The sequence below is a fragment of the Schistocerca gregaria genome, unplaced genomic scaffold, assembly GCF_023897955.1.
Source record: "Schistocerca gregaria isolate iqSchGreg1 unplaced genomic scaffold, iqSchGreg1.2 ptg000720l, whole genome shotgun sequence".
NCBI classification, from domain to species: Eukaryota; Metazoa; Arthropoda; class Insecta; order Orthoptera; family Acrididae; genus Schistocerca; species Schistocerca gregaria.
In genome coordinates this window covers 235,034-253,602 of record NW_026062097.1, presented here as the reverse complement: position 1 = coordinate 253,602, position 18,569 = coordinate 235,034, and the positions used below count along the sequence as shown (strand labels likewise).

Sequence of the window (18,569 nt, the reverse complement as noted above, 5' to 3'; positions counted from 1 at the left end):
AATTAACGACATACACGAGAACTACGGTTTAAAATCTGATTTGAACATTACAGTCAAGCTATACACACGTTTGATAAGTTGATTGATTTTTTAACACATGATTCAAGTGTAGACTAGAGTGTTTTATCGCAGATGTTTTTTTAATCTTTACCACGGTTCTACCTCAACTGGGTACTCGCCTGTGAAACAGGCACTGCAAAAGTGGCCGTCGAAGGTTTTGTACTGTTCTTGTTTTTCAGTTACAGAGTTTAATATGGCATGCTCCATTCCTTCTTGTGACAAATATCCCAGTGAATCAACACGAAGATGTTTGATAATTTCAGGAATACTGTATTTAGAGGCAATGAGCTCATTTTTAGTCTTCATGTCAACACCCATGTAACACGGGTATTTGATAGGCGGACTCGCGACACGGACATGAACTTCCCTTGCGCCCGCGCTGCGCACTAATTGCACAATTTGTTGACACGTTGTTCCACGCACGATGGAGTCGTCCACGAGAATGACAGCTTTACCTTTCAGATTAGCTGCCAATGGGTTATATTTGAGTGATACACTTGCTACGCGCATGTTGGGATCTGGTTGTATAAATGTGCGTGCAATGTATCGGTTTTTTATAAGCCCCTCCATATAAGCGATACCGGATTGTTGGGCGTATCCGATAGCTATAGGGGTAGACGAATCAGGTATACCGATCACAATATCGGCGTTAGAAGGAACAGGTCCTTCAATTGCTAATTGTCTGCCTAAGTTATGACGAACCGAGTATATTAGACGGCCATTCATGATTGAGTCTGGGCGGGCGAAATAAACGTATTCAAACACGCATGGTGAAAAACGTAGTGGAGGGGACTTCGAATGAGTACTGATGAGGCGATCTCGATCAATTTGAATAATCTCACCTGGGAGAATATCGCGTATGAATTGGGCATGTATTGTATTGAGTGCGCACGATTCACTTGATACCACCCATCCAAACCTTTCATTAGTGCATGAATCAAAACCTGAGACTTGGTCTGTTTTGAGCGTATGATTTGTATCTGCAGAAGTAGAGTTATTATGAGCGTGATTGAACGGAAGGGAGTGTTGATTTTTCGATTCTTGTGATTGAGAAACAGAATAGCTGAGCTTCCCCAAGCAAAGAGGGCGAATACCGTGCCTATCCCTCCAAGCAAAAACGGAGTGGGTTGTTAACATGACGCATGAATACGATCCTTCAACTTTATCCATAAAACTCTGGATTCGAGCAATCCAATTAGGTTCTCCTGCCTCCTCTAGATCAGGCTTTTCTGCAATTAATTGTATAATGCATTCACTATCACTTGTTGTGAACATTCCTATACCACGGGCCATGAGCTCTCGACGTAGCATTTGGCCGCGAGACAGCTGTCCATTGTGAGCAAGTGCAACTGGACCATGTACGGTTTCAATTACAAATGGCTGAGCATTTTGCAATACAAGAGCCCCTAGAAAAGACTGTAAGCAACAAGAAAAAAACTTTTTAAGCGCAGAAAAAAACAGCGACACCAAACAATTACAATAATTCTTCCATTATTTTAGGGCTACAGTCATAAACAAAAAACAAAAAGCTCAAGGCTGCAGATGAAAAAAACATCTACTGATAAGCTCGTCTCAAAAAAATGTTATGGAAGTGCAGACAATGCGAGGAAGAACAGTCACCCCCATACCCGTTGTAGAATATCGCGTATGTCCTATCGCAAGACTCCCAGGTAATTTCTTAAGCACAGATTTATTAAATATCTAAATTCACGGTCAGGTTAGAAAAATTTTTTCTATAAATAGAGATCCTTCGCTCCTATAAAAAAACGAGATTGATATTTCCGTATGTACATGTGATACAAGTCCAATATCTTTGTGGGAGTGTATGTTTTTCCCATCTGAAGTCGCAATGCCAGCCCCGTCTTGCCCTCTGTGCTGCAAAGAAAAAAGGGCAAAAAAAGCAGTCTTGGAAACGTTAATCTCTGGAGCAGAAACACTAACAAAAAAAATGGACGAGATTAGGAGTACAGGTTAGGTAGTATAGTCTAGCATGAGTATTCAAAGTTTCAAAGTTAGAAACAGAAAGTAACAGAGAAGCATGTATAAAAAAATTGTACTATACAGCAGAGAACAAGAGGTTTGAGAGACATACGCAAAAACACCACATTCTTCTCTTGGCTTGTCGTCTACAAATTCAGTTTCCTCTCGGACACCCCCTCCTTTTTTTTCTTGATGGGAACAATGGATAACGATGGACATGAGCTGGGAAAGAACTGACACCTATTAAAGGACGTCTCTTATAAAAGGGTTAAGAGAGGGGTATGCAAAAAAAAGGAGTGAGAAATAGGGAAGGATAATTTTTTGCGTATACCAACAGAGAGGCAAAGTGAACTTGGATAGCAAAAGAAAAAATAAATTTACTAAAAAAATTTTATTCAGTGCTTGAAATGCCTTTCACCGGTAAAAGCCATAACTATTCCATATTGATCGGCGCAATCGATGGATTGCTGATCCCGGATAGATCCGCCAGGCTGTATGATGGCCCTGATACCATTTTTAGCCAGTAACTCGACGCAATCAGAGAAAGGGAAAAAGGCATCTGAGCTACAAATAGACCCTGTGACTTTTGCGCCTGCTTGTTGGATGGCAAGCTGCACGCTGTTCAGTCGGTTTGGTTGACCACAGCCAATTCCCACAGTGGCGTTTTTCTGAGTTAATACGATAGCGTTCGATTTGACGTGCTTGACGCATTTCCAAGAGAATTCCATATCAGTAAGGAGTTCCGGGTCTGGCTTGGCTTTCGTGACGATAGTCCAGTCTTTAGAGGTGTTACAGGACCTGTCTAGAGTCTGTACCAGGAAGCCTCCGAGAACGGAACGCATACACAAATTGGAAAATTTGGGAGATTGAATCGGTTCATACTCGATAATTCGACAGTTCTTCTTTTTTTGCTTCAGATATTCCAAAGCATCCTGTTCGATGGATGGAAGGACTAATGCTTCGAGGAACAAGTTATTGAGCATGTTGACGAACGAAAGAGAAACTGGGCGATTCACGGCGATAATAGATCCGAAGCTAGAAATAGGATCACTTTTCAAAGCCAGATCTAGGGCTTCAGTAATGTCTTCTGAAGCTGCGATACCACAAGGAGTAAGGTGCTTTATCACTGAAACAGCAGGAATGGAAAACTCCGAGACAACGTCAAGTGCCGCATTCATATCTAGAATGTTGTTGTAGGATAATTCTTTTCCGGAGAGAACTCGGTGATTCCAAAAATCTGAATTTTCATATCGGTAATAACAGGCTGATTGGTGCGGGTTTTCGCCATAGCGCAAGCGAAAAGGTTTAGTAAGCGAAATTGAGATATTTTCCGTAAATTCAAAGGCCTTGTCTACAGCGTTATTCGAGTCAAGCAGTAATTCATTCTCCGTCTTTGTATCTTTTGATTCATTAAAAGACCCAATTTCTCCACCCTTTAATGAACCTGAATCATCTCTTTGATCAACAGTTATCCCGCTAAGATATTTGAAAATTTCTGTGTCGTAGTTTGACGTGTGTTTGAACACCTTCTGAGCCCATTCGAAACGATCCTTTAAAGTGACCTTGTCTTGTATTAAGTCTTCCACCCTTTCATAGTCATTTACATCACACCATACGCTAACTCTCTCAAAGTTCTTAGCTGCAGCGCGCAGCAAGGTCACTCCGCCTATGTCAATCTCTTCAATTGCCTTCTCCCATTTCACATTTCCGCTTTTCACAGTCTCCGCAAATGGATACAAGTTGCAAATTACCAAATCGATCAATCCGATGCTATGCTTCGTAAGCTCTTCCTTGTGGGCAGTTGTATCACGAGCTAAAATACCTCCGTGAATCTTTAACAAGTCAATATGCATTAGTTTCTAGTCCGCAAAGTAATCAAATCACCGATGTCTATATTTTAAGCACAATTAAGAGTAATCAATTCGCCACTAGTGCTTAGTACACAAATAATACGACAATTAACACTAATCCGTATCACAAAGAACAAAAAATATTTCAATCACAACATACAAAAGCCAAGTTGTATTTGGACATTATGCCATCGTCTACATTGGCCCACTTCACGAAAAAAAGAGCCCCATCACTTCAGTCCAGCTCGTCATAATTTTGTACGACGATTTGTGCGCTCCCACAAAGCAAAAATTCCTGGCCCCCTATACACTCTATGTGGTCACTCCGCACGACAACCAAGCATATATACATACCTTTGGGTGCAATGTTTTAACTCGCCCGTCTAGAATCTCTGGGAAACACGTCACATCTGATATTTTCGTAACAGAGACTTGAGCATCCAATAGCAATTTATACGTTCCACCTGTAGATAAGATATTCCAACCCGCTTGGTCTAATTTCTTACACACAGTTACCACCTCTTCCTTGTTAGATACGCTAACCAACGCCGTTCTTTTAACCATCGTCTAACCAATCAATAAAAGAATAATGCTTTTCTAATCTAGAAGAGGTTTTAATAATGTTTTATCAAATATTTTTCACACGTTGTTGCCATATATGGTACTTTTGTCTTTTAAGTTTTATCCTCACTCTTTCCCGTCCCCGTCAGTTATCTGCGAGAATAGACTTAGGCTCTTTGGATTTGAATCATATTTCAGTTTTTATCTCAAAGCTTTTTTTGAAAGTCGTTTTACTTCCGATCCAGCATGTGCGATTCAAGTAACTGTGAATCTCCCTATCTCTCAATTATTTGTCAGAACCTAAAACATGCTTTAAAAAATACGGATTTAACTAGCATTCCGGGGATTCTACCTTACCACTCCGGAAAAGTTCGAGATATATTTTCCCTAGCCGATTTACCCAACAACCTTTTAATGGTGACTTCAGATCGTCTCAGCGCCTTCGACCGTGTATTGACTGACATTCCATTCAAAGGACAAGTATTGGCACAACTCAGCCAATATTGGTTTCAAGAACTTTCGCATATTATTCCCACGCACTTTATATTATCGCTTGATCCTAACGTCTGGTTGACTCATCGATGCACCGTTTTCCAAATTGAGTTCGTAGTTCGCGGATATATTACGGGTACTACTGAAACAAGCCTGTGGACCCGTTATGCTGCCGGAGAAAGGACATACTCTGGTATTAAGCTAGAAGAGGGATTGAAAAAGAACCAAAAATTACCATGTCCAGTTGTAACACCAACAACAAAAAGTACTGATCACGACAGACCTATCAGTCCAGAAGAAATTGTACAAGAAGGATGGATGAAAAAAGAAGAATATGAATATTGTGCAAAAAAAGCATTGCAACTATATGAAAAAGGAGTCAAAACGGCATTAGAAAAAGGATTGCTATTAGTTGATACAAAATATGAATTTGCCAAGGACCAAAATGGTACGTAGCAGCTGCTAAAAAGAGTTGAAAATTTCGAGTTGTTGTTTATCCAATATTCAAAAGCCAATCAAATGCGCAGGCCTGTGTGTAAAGAAACTGTTTCAATCAGTGACATCATTCAGTACTGTAATTTGCGTTTTGCAATTATCTTTTTCCTCGCGTCTAAGCCGGCTTGACCTAGCATTTTCAGCAAACATGCTATTTTTCAGTTTTTGTACCGCATTGAAATGATAGATATTCCTCTGTATTTAATGATACCATATAAGAAGCCGTGTTTTTAGCAGAGAGTACGGGGATTTATTATCTCGTAGAATAGACTTTTCCCGTGTGTTAACATTATACTATACTCTTTCCCATTTTGATTCGTTTCAACCTTTCATTAATACGGCAGGCCCTCAATTGATTTTGAGTAATTGTTTCAAAAGAAAGCACCTCGAAAATGCCTGAACCTATATGACTTTAAGTTTAAAAAATTACACACCACTTTGGCTATAGGAGTCCAGCAAAAAGAGGCATACTGCATTATGGCCTATTACCAGCCAAAACATGTTGCGCTACAGCCTTATTATTCTGTATTTTTGCATGACTGATTTTGACTTTTCAACTATTCATATCACCTTTTTAACTTAATTATTATGTATTCTATAATTGTTATTGACTTTTAATCATTCTACTTTTTTCAACATCAGGTGTGATCCTTCTAGTCGATGAAGTTCATACTCCAGATTCTTCTCGATATTGGCTTGCTTCTTCTTATATGGACCGTTTTTCCAATAATTTAGATCCAGAGTGCTTTGACAAGGATATCATTAGAAGATGGTACCAGAAAAATAGCGATCCATATCGCGATGAAAATTTACCAGAGGCTCCAAAAGAACTGATAGCCGATGTCTCACTGCGCTATATTAAGTTATACGAGACCTTAACTGGCCTGAAGTTCGAATTTCAAGATGAACTGGATACATCTAGGCGCGTCCGGACCAAAATTGAAAAATGGATAAACGGAAGTAAAAGCCAGACAAGTTAAAAATATGCCTGTTAGTTTGTTTCAGATTTGATGTGACACTTGATTTGTAACGCTTATCGTATATCTGCATCGCACAAGGATGTTATACAACCAGACACAAATGTTTTAGTTCACCATTTTCAAACTTATCAACTGTTTCACGTCTGTCTCCCTTTACAAATACGTGCATAGAATCTTTGTCTCCCTCTGTGGATCCACCTGCAGTGCTGATATCTAAAAATCAAACCGGATCCTCGGGGAATGCCATTGACAAAAAGAGTAAAAAAAACAGAGATTAGAAGTACGTTAAATACCTCTTCTGTATCTTTATCTAAAGTTAAATATCTCACCAATAAAAATAAACCTGCCAAACAGAATAGAAAAAAATGTAGAAGAGTCCTTCACGAATGATTTTGTATATGGTGAATCTAATAATCCTTTAGACTCATCTTATGTACCTACACCTGGTAGGTCAAAAAAATTAGGTTCTGAAAAAAAAACCCCCGTGAAGTGAACCAATAAATCAGGGGTCTTTGACCAAACATTTATTTTTTTAATAAATAGAGATTATTTTATGTAGGTTTTCTACGTTAAATACGTAAACATCCAGAACTTTACCAAGAATTATAAAAATGGAGAAATATCAATCTTGTGCGTGTAGATGTCTGTAAGACATAAGTATTGAATTGGTGTAATTATTTTTATTGTCCTTAAAATTAAAATTGTTGAACGAATTATGAACATTACCATTTTGCACCATTATGTTATCAAGTCTGGTTCCATTCTACCCAAATTTATTTTGTCTATCGTTAGCACGCATTCATATAGAAAATACAAATGCCTATTTAGAATGGACAGGCACAGTGTCGTATATAAACTAGGGGCTAACAGTACCTCTTATATGGACAGCCCTCTCATCAAATTTATTAAAAATGGAGGCGACTTGTAATAATATAAAATAGCTTCAGATGTAGAAATTTTAAAATTTTGCACGCTCAGTGATGTTACATTGCTAGAGATGAATTTAGTCAATCAGCTATGTATTGTTGATACTTAGTTTTGTAAAAATAGAAATGTGGTAAAGTCAGCTTGGGCTACATGATTATTTGCTGGGATACTTGCGGCCAGCGGTGCACGCTTTTTTGACGCTATAACGAGATCAAAAGAAGGTGTAACCCATGATTACGTTGAAGACAAATACAATCAGATTATAAAATAGACAGATAAAAAGTATAAAGACGTTTTGGAAAAACAAGAGGATTTGTATATTGAATTTATGAGCCTTAAGAATTTTACAGGAAGTAATATCGCTGATATTGAGAACGAAATATATAGGTTAGAAGAACGAATAGTATCAAGCACCCTTGCAAATGAATACATAGCTGTTTATTGGAACCAATACAGGCGTATCTTAGAGTGTTCTATTCGTGGTGAAGTCAATCATCGATTATCGGATATACATATATATATGAATTCGAAACAATAGCAAGGGGCCTTGTAGGTGAAAAAAATGAACAATTTAAACTAGACATATTTTCAACGTTTCGTGAAAATAGAGGTATATTCTTACAAAGCACGATCCGACTAATCCATCTATACATAGAGTATTGTTATTCCTATAATGCTTAAATCTAGAACATTACTAGTTTATAAGCCATTGATTCTGACTAGTTTTGGAGACTTACATTGCGATCTTCTTAAGCTGCTGCAGTTTCATATATAAATAATCATTATCATGTATATGTAGTAAATAGCGAATACCACATTAATAAGGACCGATATGTTCGTCCACCTAATACGTGTAATTTAAATCCAAAACTAAGATACATAGAAAAGCTTTTAAATGATGAAGTTTAAAATTTTAGACTTTGGTTGCTAATTCTAACAAGAACTATATTGTAGGATTATATGGAGCCTATATATCGTCTAACACTAGATATGTTCATATTTTATAGGGAGAGTCTGGTTCTGTAAAAAGAGATAGTCTTTATAGCACTGGGTAACGAATTTATCAATTTTGAAGAATTTGACATAACTGTGATTGACGGAAACAACATAGTAGGATCATATATATTATACCAATCATTTAACCAAAAGCTTCAAACTACCCCTAGTAGTGTTTGTCCTGTATTCGCAAAGAAACTAGATTGCTTAGTTTTATCTAAATGCTCTTTCTTCAAAAAACACATTGATGGTGGGAATGGAAGCGAAAGTGAATTAAATTATATCAAAGATCGAATTTACTCAGCCTGTACTCGATAGATTGGATAATTTGTGTACTTTTCACATCATCTATAGGCTCCTTTCAATTCTGTGCTATTATCCGGAAAAGCAATATAAAGCATATGCATATTTAGGCAAAAACTATATAAAGCAATAAATAACTAGAATAGAACACCTATTCAACTTGGTACCACACACAAAAATATGCAGGTACTATATTAATTTAGTAATATATCCAATTTCAGCGAACATAACAAATTAACACACATCTGGAATAGACAGGTGCAATTTTATATTAATCAAACGTGTTTATATTGAAAATGCCAGCCGAAATCAACGAACGAACCTAATATAGCTGGACGTGGAAACACTCATCACATACAGCTGCACTGAACAATTGAATAAAACGCTTTTGTTGTATTTACAATTATTCATGAAATTTGACGACATGAAGGACATTTCTCTTACATAGCTTGTTTGGTTTGTGGCGTGTAATTTTTCCAAAGCGCGGTTTACATCAAAAATTCATCTACCTTGATGTCGCTCAAGGATTTGAATTTAGGCTTAGACTCCGACCGATTGCTTGTAGCCTTTTTTTGGAGAGCCTTGCCGCCTTTTTGGCTGTATTCGCTTAAGAATACAGAAGGGGGTTGCAGAAGGCCGTAGTTTTTAGCCAAATGTCCAAGGTGTAAATTCTTGATATGAAAGATGTTCTTAGTGGACTTTGTGTGAGTGGCGTAGGACTTGACAAAACTTCGAAATGCATTGACAGCCAACTTTTTTAGCCCTTCGTTACTTTCAGAACTGTGGTTGACAATAGCTTCAATTTTTTTTTGCAAAACAGAACATTCGGCCAAAATGTTGCGTTGTTTGTTACTGTTCTTCTGCCCGCCCTCGAGGTTGAGTTGTGCAAGGATCTGAGCGCTGGAGAGGTTCCGGATTGTCATCATTTGTTTCTTCTTAAGAATATCCAAATACTCGGTTTCTGAGGGGAACAGAATAACCAGTGCGTTGCCATTGGCACCGATTCTCGCCGTTCTTCCGATTCGATGAATGTAGGCAGCAGGATCAGATGGAACTTCGTATTGGATAATCCAGTTGACGGCAGGAAAATCTAATCCTCTGGCCGCAACGTCGGTGCAGAGCAAGATTCCGCGATGGCTTGACAAAAATGATTGATAAGTGGCCATCCTGACAGTCTGACTTAGACCGCCGTGAAGTCTGAACCAATTAGCCGAGATGAAGCGCTCAGCTGCTTCGTCGTCTGACTTTCCATTAAACTTATCAGGTTCTTGAATTTCCAAATTAGACAGGACCATATAGTAGAACTCGACCGAGTCACGGCTAGAAAAAAAGATAATGGTTTTGATTTTTGGCGCTTGATAGAGTGTTTTTAAGAATGCGACTAGCAAGATGAGTTTTCTCTTCTCTTCTATAACTACTGCGTACTGCTTCAACGTGGCAGGGATCTCGTAGATCCCGGAGGAAAAAAATGGGGTAGGGTCGGAAGAATCTGAAATCGCTTCAGACAAAGTGTTCTGATTTGAATCCTGCGAATTCTCCGATGACAAATAAACATAATTTTTTAAGCTCAATAGAGCCAGCCTCTGTACATGCTGGTTGAGAGTAGCTGACGCCAACACGGACCGACGCCCATGCTTAGACTTTGAATCCAGAGCCTGGATAATGGAACGTATGTTTTCTTCGAAGCCAAGTTCAAGCAATCTGTCTCCTTCATCTAGAACTAACCAACGGCAGTTGTGATACAAAAACGATTTAGTATGGTTTATATGGTCTAAAAGGCGTCCTGGCGTTGCCACTAATATAGTCACACCCTTTCTAAGGCGTGCCTTCTCTGCCTTTCTTTTTTCACCTCCCATGATAACTCCTGGGACCAAATGAGGAAATGGTTGCAAAATCTGGCGCGTTGTCGTGTATATTTGAAGAGCGAGCTCCCGAGTCGGAACCAAAATCAACGCCTGGGTTCCTAGTACCCGATACGAACTCGGATAAGGTGGGCGAGAGGATAGAGAAGTATCCGGATTATCATGCGTAGCTACTCTGCCAATTTTTTCATTCTCTGAGGAAACTGCCGAATTTGGATCACTCGAAGAATCAATCAACTCCTTGCGGTGCCTATCGTTATCACGATCAAGCGAACTACGATTCAAACTGCCCTGATCATCTTTTTGTATTCTATTTCGCACGCCTGTCTTATCAACTGCTTCAGTCTGGCTAGGCAACGAGGTATCCAAAGCTTTATTCGAAGATTGCGACAATAAAAACTCGATAATAGGAATCAAATATGCAAGCGTTTTCCCTGATCCTGTTTGAGCCTTAATCAATGCATCGTGTCCTGCCATTAACGTCGGAATGGCCATGCGTTGTATTAGTGTAGGGCGTTCGTAGCCAAGCTTCTTTTCCATATTAGAGACCAAATAAGGATTTAACTTCAGCTCTCTAAAGGGCTTTTCATCAAATAAGTTAATTTCAACACTCGCGCGATCATACATCCACTCAGGCTTGAGACGTTGTGATCTGTTGTATCGGTTGAGCTCCCTGAGTCGGTGCTGAACAAAATCCGCAGAGTTGGTTTTACGTTTTTTACAAACGACCTCAGCACTATCTTCACTTGCAGCATCCCTTTCACCCCCATTCTGCTGAGGTAAATCATAATCGATCTGACGCTTTTTCGAGTCCTTTGGTTCAGATGACGAAAAATTACTCGAATCAGATTGAGAAGAATTTATAAGTTTGTTGAGTCTATCAAGCTCTTTTTTTTGCCATTCGCCATCTCTCATCTCACGAAGTATAGGCGCCTAATTGACAGAAGAAACGGGCCGAAAGTAGCAGGCATCAAAGCTGTTAGGAAATTAAGAAGGTAATAAAAAGCTACACTAAAAGTACAGTACAATATTAGATCTTTCTTTAATTAAATCCGATTCATCTCGCTTTCTCAATCTGGATTTCCGATTCACATCAGGCACAAAATAATGCGTGATAACGTCTCCGTCATCCATATCAACAAGTCTGTCAAAAAAGACAGAAAAAAAACTAAATTTTTTAAATTTCGGATGTTGGAATTACTTCGATTTGGTCCCGCCTTTAAATGAGTTTATGGCTCGGAAAATATCCCCACATACAAACTTAAAGCGAAACACAGCGATTCTTCGAGGAAACGTAGTGGACGGATAGTGAAGGCCAATCTTATAAACTGCAGGGTGACAGAGACTTGATAAGCCACGAACGGTCTCTAGCTTTCTAACAAGCCTTTTAAATTGAGGGCAAGCAAGCAAAAATAACTTTTAAACTAAGCTGTTGTTATTCAACAAAGCGTTCGCACGGAATTTAGCTGGAATTAAAAATAGGCGTCTCTTCATTACCTTGCTTTAGCATTTCAATCGCTTCTGTCCATGGATGAAATCAAAATCAATGTTTACAGGTCTAGTTGCCGAAACACGTTTTCCGCTTCTTCCATTTTTTCTACCAGTTCTCGGACCTGTTCCAATGTGCACAAAAATTCGACGCTTCGAATTCCCTGGTCCATATCTTTGACCTTAAAACGTACCCAGACGCGTGGTTCATCAGTCTTGGGAATTAGAGAACCTTTTGAAAGACGGTCTAGACGCCAATCAACATCTACAATATGCGGGAAGTGAAAGGTATACGCTGACAAGATATCAGCTAGTGCTGGCAAGTGAACTTGGTACAAGTTGTTAAAAATTTCAGTCCGATCTTGTTCCCAAAAGTTTTCCAAAAATTTTCTATTTCGCCTCTCTGTTAGATTTAGTTTTGAAAAGCAAAAATAATCCGTAAAACGTGCATTGTAGTAAAAGAATCGGCGTAACGCCTGGAGAGCTCAAAAATCAAACTGGCCAAAGCGGCATATGCCTTTTTCAATGCAACAGAAGAAACCCCTGGTATTGAATAACTACCTAAAGCGCATATCCCATAAATTTAATTGAATTATTAGCTAAATTTGTTTCAATGTCAGATACAACATAGACATAGTATTAAGTGTTATTCTAGTTGAAAATTTTTGATAACAGCAACAGTGGTTAGAAAAAGCTAGTAACGCGGTTCACAAATCCCTGGTTTCAAAAGCAGTGTCGCTGTTCTCTAGTCATCTGTAGCCTTCACTTTATTCAAAATCAATTACCCGCATAAGAGGTTGGGACCACTTTCAGGCACCAAGTATTTAAAGGCTCGGGTTCGTAGTAAGACTTACCTGTTGTTATGTTGCTTTCTTGCTTCTTATTGAGTAAAATGTCGAAAGTAAGCTCGATCAAGGAGCGAAACTGCTCCTTCGAACCAACCAATGAACGTAAGGTATCTAAAGTCTCTTCTGGCAGTTCCATAAAACGAGTGATAAACAGCTTAAACGGCGACAAATTTTAGGTCGAAGACTATATACCTCTATATAACCTATATATATATAAATATGCATATACAAGCCATACATAAAATAGGGATAAATTCAATGTCTATTTTTATGTATATGTGTACTGTATGATGGATATACTTCTCTACCTTTAATCAGAATAAAAAATACGTGTGTACTAGAATATATATGTCTATACACATATTATATTTTAAATCATCTTTCATGTTACTATTGTTAAGCAAGCTTCTCTCCTTGCTGCATCCTTGCTACTGATTTTTTTATTGAGTGAGAAGCTGTCATATTTTTTGAGCCTAAATAATCCCTTGGGATACTATTTTGTCACTATAAACGTGCCTGGTAGCAACTGTTTTGCATGAGTTCTCAAGAATTATTACCCAAATCACCGTCCTCCCTTCGATCTTCATCAGACAATACCCCCTTCTCTATCCTTGTCTTCTATAAGCCGGCGAATTTTGTTCCAAACATAGTGACTAATGTGCTAGTGGATTTTGACGACGTCAACGATGAATCTAAGTACGTATGCATTTTTGTCTTAAGAATAGAAATGGTGGACCCTCTTGAAACATGTGTATCGCTGAGGATGCCGGCATATCGTAACAGTCTAGTAATATTACGGACTTACGTGTCAAGAGACAGAATATAAACTATTTTCATAAAAAACGTTAGAGCTAACGAAGAGAAAATTTTGGTGTCTAATTGCACCTTTTTCATTGACGATGAACAAAGCGAGGGCACTTCTAAACTGAATTTGTTTGGTTTTCTTGCTAATTGCCACCTAGTTTCCTCGATGAAAAGATGCTCCCAAAATATCATCAGGGTCAACACCTTGTGTATACATTTTACAGCTCTTTGTCTTTAAGATGTTTGGTACACTAACACTGGTTATCTCTGTCCATCCTAGAATATCCACTCTTGGTTACATGATTGAAAAAAAAATTGGTCTTGCCCGACAAAACCAAATTTATTTCCTGGTCCGAGAAAAGCATGTGCAGTTTGTCGATAGGAACAGGTCACTTAAGGATGTCGGTCTTCCCTTGCCTCATTCGTTAAAAACTACGACTTTACTTAGTGAACGATATTTTATTGTTCTTGATGGTTCCATGTCTAGCCTTTCGCCGTCTGACTATCCTTCGTTTAGGCTTATGTCCCTAAACCTCGACTTTATCTCTTCGTACCGTCATGGTGTCACATTAGGGAGTCGACAAACGGCATCCGATCACTTGGCTAGCTGTACCGACCTCTTGAAGTGTCTAAAGAAGACGCTCAAACAAAATTATCAGGCGCTCTGGCAAATAACTCATGCTTGTATTCCTTTATCATATCTGGTGGGCGAACTTTCATCAGTGCAGCAGAAGGTAGCAGCTACACTCAAAACGTTAAAAATAATTCAACCAGATCATAGAGCGTCTATTAATGCTTGCAAGGGCTTGTACGTACGTCTCACCTCGCTTTGCGAGCCAAATTCCGTGGAATGGAAGAGTGAACGTCTGGAAAGCTGGTACGATTTGGTTGTCCAAGACTCTATTAACGGCCTCGGACATCCACAATTGCTGCTTTCTGAGCTTGTCGTTCACATGAAGCATTCTCTTGAGCCGTATAAAACTGCCGTCACAAAATATGCGCATAACGTTGATGGAACATGCGATCCTTACACAAAGCTGCTGCTAATTCAAAAGAGCGGATTGGAGAAATTAGACGAAGTCGAGATTCAACTGAGCGCTCTTCAACGGGGACTAGCATGCAAGGCGCAATCAGCTCCGTATATGTTGGCATTAGATACTGAATTAATTGCTCAGATGGAGACTCTTCCTGGTATTCACAAAACATTTCAAAATATCTACAGCCAATTTAACGAGTCGTGGTCAGAGTTTGTCAATACGTGCTTGGAAAGGGCGCATCAAGCAATGAAGTTGTGCAATTTACGAACAAAGTATTTGCTGAGCTTTAAGGAGTCTCTAGAACGGATTTGGTATGAAAGTCATAAGCTGCATATGATCGTTCGAGGCCCGGAGTTGTTTGAGCAATATCAAGCTGAGATTCAAAGACGAATTCAGTTTCAAGAACAAGCGATGAAATGGTGCCAAAGCATCGAGGCCGAGCGAAAGAAGCGAGACGAGTTTAATGAATGTAATAAGTATTTGCCTATTGATATTGGCAAGATTTTTTTGCAAAGCACAGATGGATTATTGAAGTTTTCTTCTGCTCTTGAACAACTCCGGGGAGCCTTACAAATAGATTCCAGTCGAGTAGGACAAATGCTGGTGGGAGGATCATATGATTCGACGACGACGGAGATGGGCTCAAGTTTGTCAGAACAAGTCTCGTGGCATAAGAGTGATAACAGAACGGAGCAATTGAAGTCTGAAAGTCAAGCACCTTTTAAGGCTCCGATAAAGTCGGATCGAGAGCAGACTGATAGCAGTTTAAATCTCCAGGAATCGCTGGAGAGTTGTGGAAGCACTAGCTATCCAAGTATCCAAGACTCAAAAGGGACGAATATTAATCAAGACGGTTCGAGTGTAGACGAGGCAAATGATTGGATCTTGGGGGGCGTGAAAGTTGAAGTTGACCAACCTGATACGGACCAATCTGAACATCAAGCAGAAAGTCGTCTTAGTAAGGAAATAGATCTGCTGGGACAAGAAAAGAAAATTTTCGAGATGAAATTGGATCAGCTAAGACAGCAAAAGGAAACTTCTAGAACTGAAATCGATCAGCTTGTAGGTCAAAAGAGAATTGTTAAACTGAGTCTTGACAAGCTGAGACAAAAAAAGAAAAATTTCAAGGTGAAGATAATTAGATTGAAAAAAGAAGAGGAGGATCTGAGAGTGGAAATTCCTCAATTAAAGCAGCAGGTGATGAATTTCAGGGCAGAACTGAACCAATTAAGGCAGCAATTGGATATTGATAGGAAAGAGATAGATAAATTGAAAGAAGAGAAGGATCATATTGAAGGGGAAGTGGCCCAAATGCAAGAAAATAGGAATTTTAGCGCGGAGATAGACCAACTGAATCGAGAAGGGGAAACTACCAGAATCAAAATAGATGAATTGAGGCAAGAAAGGAAGATAGAAGAACAAAGGCTAGATCAGCTCAAGCGCGATAAAAGTTTTATGTGTTTTAAAATTGAACAGTTATTAGACGAAAAAGAGAAGAATGAGCAGAAAATTAATCAGTTGGTTCAAGAAAAAGAAAGGGATCAATTAAAAATTGAACAATTAATCAAGGAAAAAGGCAAGAATGAACAACGAATAGAACAACTGTCAATAGATAAAGAAAGGTTTTATTTGAGTGACGAACAACTGAAAGATCCTGCGAAAAGGATACTTAGTAGATGGATGAAAGACAGAGAGAAATATAGAGAGAAGGATGATACTTCGGAGTACAAATACAAAGAGTTATTGGATTGGGCCATTTCGGATATTCTTAAAAAATGCGAGTGTTTAGAGCTTCAGCTAGAAGATAGCAAGAAGAGTCGTGAATGCTTCATAGAGAGTCATGCAACGTTAAAGAACGATCTGAGTGCCCAATTCAGCGAATTAGAGGTATTGAAGCATAAGTTAGAGTCGGAAAGGATGGAAAAGGAAGCTTTAACCCAAGAACTTGAGAAGATAAATCGGTTGATGGACTCTGAGCGCTGCCATTCTGGCGAGTTAGAAATCAAAATTATGAACCTTCAAAAACGGCTAGATGAGAAACAGAAAATTTTTGAGTCATTTACTAGACAAAGTGATGCAGATCGAAAAGATATGCAAGGTTTTACAAATAAGTCTGAATCAAACACTTCTGTTAAGGGTTTTGAACATGAAATGTCGCATATACTATCTGAATTACTTCAAAACGGCGAACTTGCATCTTTTGTTAACATTTTGAATAACGAAATATCGCGGTTGGGCGATCAACCAGTGAGTTGCAAGAGAGAACTACAAGAGCTTCAGATTGTTATTGGTGATCTTTTGTCCACAAGAGATGGCAATAATCTAGAAAAGAGTAAAGAAGGCTCTACAGATGCATCGACAAAGAAGGATGATTCATACAATTATTACGCAGATTACACACGTTACAACTCACCTGAAGAATGTACCCAAAAATCATTCAGATCGTGTTCTGCCGACCAGACATCATCAATGAAGCGTTTAGATGTAAGACCAGATCAAGTACATTGTCAGTCAGCTAATGAATCGGACAGCGAATATCAAAAGTTTAGCAAATCGGCTACTTCCAATTCAGCTTCATCTCAAGATCATCAATATAATATTTTTAATGACGAATTGAACCTCCACTCCCAACATGAGAAGCACGTTCCGATAATTACATCTATGCCTCATTCCTCGCCTCTTACTAAATCCAGATCATTTGCCGATACTCTTACAGAAGCGCATACTCACGCCATTTACAAAATGCTTCGAGACCAAAACAGGCATCTTTTAAATGAGAACGATTCCACTTACAATCGCATGCCAGACTTGTTGTCTATGCTTGACTCTACTATTAAAAACTGCGCCAATCTGAGGCAAGAATTGGAAGAAAAGCAAGCTGAACTTGCTCTTTTTCACAGCCGTATTTGTCTTTTGTTAAAACAGTTTTACCCTGTTTTTGTTAGCAGCGAAAATTTATCCTTAGAACTACTCATAGACTATTTGTATCATATCTTTCAAGGTGAGTTAGTCACTGGGAGACATATTCAGGCTGAAAATAATGTAATTGGTATATGGAATCACAAACATTCGCACTATGACGTACTCAGCTGGGAGGAGTTTGAACAAGAACAAGTTGACAATTACGTAATTAAAATTGAAGATCAAGGTGTCAATTTGACAGGTGGTTTTCTCATTATGGGAAAGGTGGTCGAAATTGTTGAAGGACGTTTGATCTTGACGGGCATCAGAAATTTGCCAGACCGCTTCCAGTCTTTATTCAAAGCTTGACGTTTTCGCTTAGTGGTTAGTCATCTAAGGCGGCTTGCTCTATATCTTTACGATAATTAATAACCCACATATTTTGAAACATCTCTATTTTTCATTATATTTTTTATGTGTAAGCCATATTAAAAGAAATAGAGGTTCAACAAGCCTTTGCCCGGCTATATTATATATTTTATGCACTAAAAACCTTGCCAATACGCTTGGGTTTCTATTAGTGATTTACTTGGCTTCTAGCTCCGCCTACTAGCACCCCTCATTTGGTGGCAGGAATTACATGGTCTAAAGTATCTGATTTTGTGTAAAACAGATGAAGAATGTGCCATCCGCTACAGTGAACATTTGCCTGCATTGTTTTGACGCATAATCAACATCTCATGGCTACAGTACTGATATCGTATTTATACTGTTTGTAGAATAAGAAGCGATAAATAATTCGTGTCAAGAATAGGTCCTTTAAAAGCAAGAAAGTCGATGATCTTAAACAGTGCGAAAGTATTATAAAGTCATTATTCTTACCTCATGGCGCTGATATTATTTACTCAAATTTGTTCATACTCTGGTCACACCAGCAGCAATCTGCTTGTTTGTATTTGCAATCTGTGTCAATAAAAAATTAAGC

The 18,569-nt window shown here is 38.7% G+C and overlaps 5 protein-coding genes across 6 annotated transcripts; 2 read left to right on the top strand and 3 right to left on the bottom strand.

The window, feature by feature from the left end:
- Positions 1 to 27: 27 nt before the first annotated feature.
- Positions 28 to 2,361, bottom strand: LOC126320414 (amidophosphoribosyltransferase-like). Its single transcript, XM_049993894.1, has 4 exons — positions 2,153 to 2,361; positions 1,852 to 1,996; positions 1,689 to 1,761; positions 28 to 1,466 (listed from the first exon to the last, which is right to left on the bottom strand). Exons 1-4 carry the CDS (start codon positions 2,257 to 2,259, stop codon positions 148 to 150), a joined length of 1,644 nt encoding a protein of 547 aa, XP_049849851.1. The 5' UTR covers positions 2,260 to 2,361; the 3' UTR covers positions 28 to 147.
- A 42-nt stretch (positions 2,362 to 2,403) lies between these two features.
- LOC126320413 (bifunctional purine biosynthesis protein PurH-like) lies at positions 2,404 to 4,454 on the bottom strand. The gene is made up of 2 exons (XM_049993892.1): positions 4,245 to 4,454; positions 2,404 to 3,872 (listed from the first exon to the last, which is right to left on the bottom strand). Exons 1-2 carry the CDS (start codon positions 4,452 to 4,454, stop codon positions 2,436 to 2,438), a joined length of 1,647 nt encoding a protein of 548 aa, XP_049849849.1. The 3' UTR covers positions 2,404 to 2,435.
- A 195-nt stretch (positions 4,455 to 4,649) lies between these two features.
- Positions 4,650 to 7,000, top strand: LOC126320415 (phosphoribosylaminoimidazole-succinocarboxamide synthase-like). Its single transcript, XM_049993895.1, has 3 exons — positions 4,650 to 5,391; positions 6,081 to 6,698; positions 6,773 to 7,000. Exons 1-2 carry the CDS (start codon positions 4,698 to 4,700, stop codon positions 6,416 to 6,418), a joined length of 1,032 nt encoding a protein of 343 aa, XP_049849852.1. The 5' UTR covers positions 4,650 to 4,697; the 3' UTR covers positions 6,419 to 6,698; positions 6,773 to 7,000.
- A 1,104-nt stretch (positions 7,001 to 8,104) lies between these two features.
- Positions 8,105 to 12,030, bottom strand: LOC126320412 (uncharacterized). Its single transcript, XM_049993891.1, has 2 exons — positions 11,533 to 12,030; positions 8,105 to 11,439 (listed from the first exon to the last, which is right to left on the bottom strand). The coding sequence occupies exons 1-2, from the start codon at positions 11,638 to 11,640 to the stop codon at positions 9,133 to 9,135; spliced, it is 2,415 nt and encodes an 804-aa protein (XP_049849848.1). The 5' UTR covers positions 11,641 to 12,030; the 3' UTR covers positions 8,105 to 9,132.
- A 1,137-nt stretch (positions 12,031 to 13,167) lies between these two features.
- On the top strand, positions 13,168 to 18,470 carry LOC126320409 (myosin heavy chain, cardiac muscle isoform-like). 2 transcript variants are annotated; one of them, XM_049993888.1, is made up of 2 exons: positions 13,168 to 13,538; positions 13,752 to 18,470. In XM_049993888.1, the coding sequence occupies exon 2, from the start codon at positions 13,886 to 13,888 to the stop codon at positions 17,951 to 17,953; it is 4,068 nt and encodes a 1,355-aa protein (XP_049849845.1). In that variant the 5' UTR covers positions 13,168 to 13,538; positions 13,752 to 13,885; the 3' UTR covers positions 17,954 to 18,470. The 2 variants fall into 2 exon arrangements, with proteins under 2 accessions (XP_049849845.1, XP_049849844.1); XM_049993887.1 differs by having other exon boundaries at positions 13,927 to 18,096.
- The last annotated feature ends 99 nt before the right edge of the window (positions 18,471 to 18,569 follow it).

Bases quoted from the DNA above. Each gene is read 5' to 3' on its own strand.
- LOC126320412 (XM_049993891.1), bottom strand. From the start codon at position 11,640: ATGGATGACGGAGACGTTATCACGCATTATTTTGTGCCTGATGTGAAT. The intron at 11,440-11,532 runs GTACTGTACTTT...TCTGTCAATTAG, and splicing joins TTAAAGAAAGATCTAATATT to GCGCCTATACTTCGTGAGAT.
- LOC126320409 (XM_049993887.1), top strand. From the start codon at position 13,378: ATGAGTTCTCAAGAATTATTACCCAAATCACCGTCCTCCCTTCGATCT. The intron at 13,539-13,926 runs GTACGTATGCAT...TGTCCATCCTAG, and splicing joins GACGTCAACGATGAATCTAA to AATATCCACTCTTGGTTACA.
- LOC126320415 (XM_049993895.1), top strand. From the start codon at position 4,698: ATGTGCGATTCAAGTAACTGTGAATCTCCCTATCTCTCAATTATTTGT. The intron at 5,392-6,080 runs GTACGTAGCAGC...TTTCAACATCAG, and splicing joins ATTTGCCAAGGACCAAAATG to GTGTGATCCTTCTAGTCGAT.
- LOC126320413 (XM_049993892.1), bottom strand. From the start codon at position 4,454: ATGGTTAAAAGAACGGCGTTGGTTAGCGTATCTAACAAGGAAGAGGTG. The intron at 3,873-4,244 runs GTATGTATATAT...GACTTGTTAAAG, and splicing joins TTAAAACATTGCACCCAAAG to ATTCACGGAGGTATTTTAGC.
- LOC126320414 (XM_049993894.1), bottom strand. From the start codon at position 2,259: ATGTCCATCGTTATCCATTGTTCCCATCAAGAAAAAAAAGGAGGGGGT. The intron at 1,997-2,152 runs GTATGTCTCTCA...TTTTTTTGTTAG, and splicing joins GAAGAATGTGGTGTTTTTGC to TGTTTCTGCTCCAGAGATTA. The intron at 1,467-1,688 runs GTATGGGGGTGA...AGTCTTTTCTAG, and splicing joins TACGCGATATTCTACAACGG to GGGCTCTTGTATTGCAAAAT.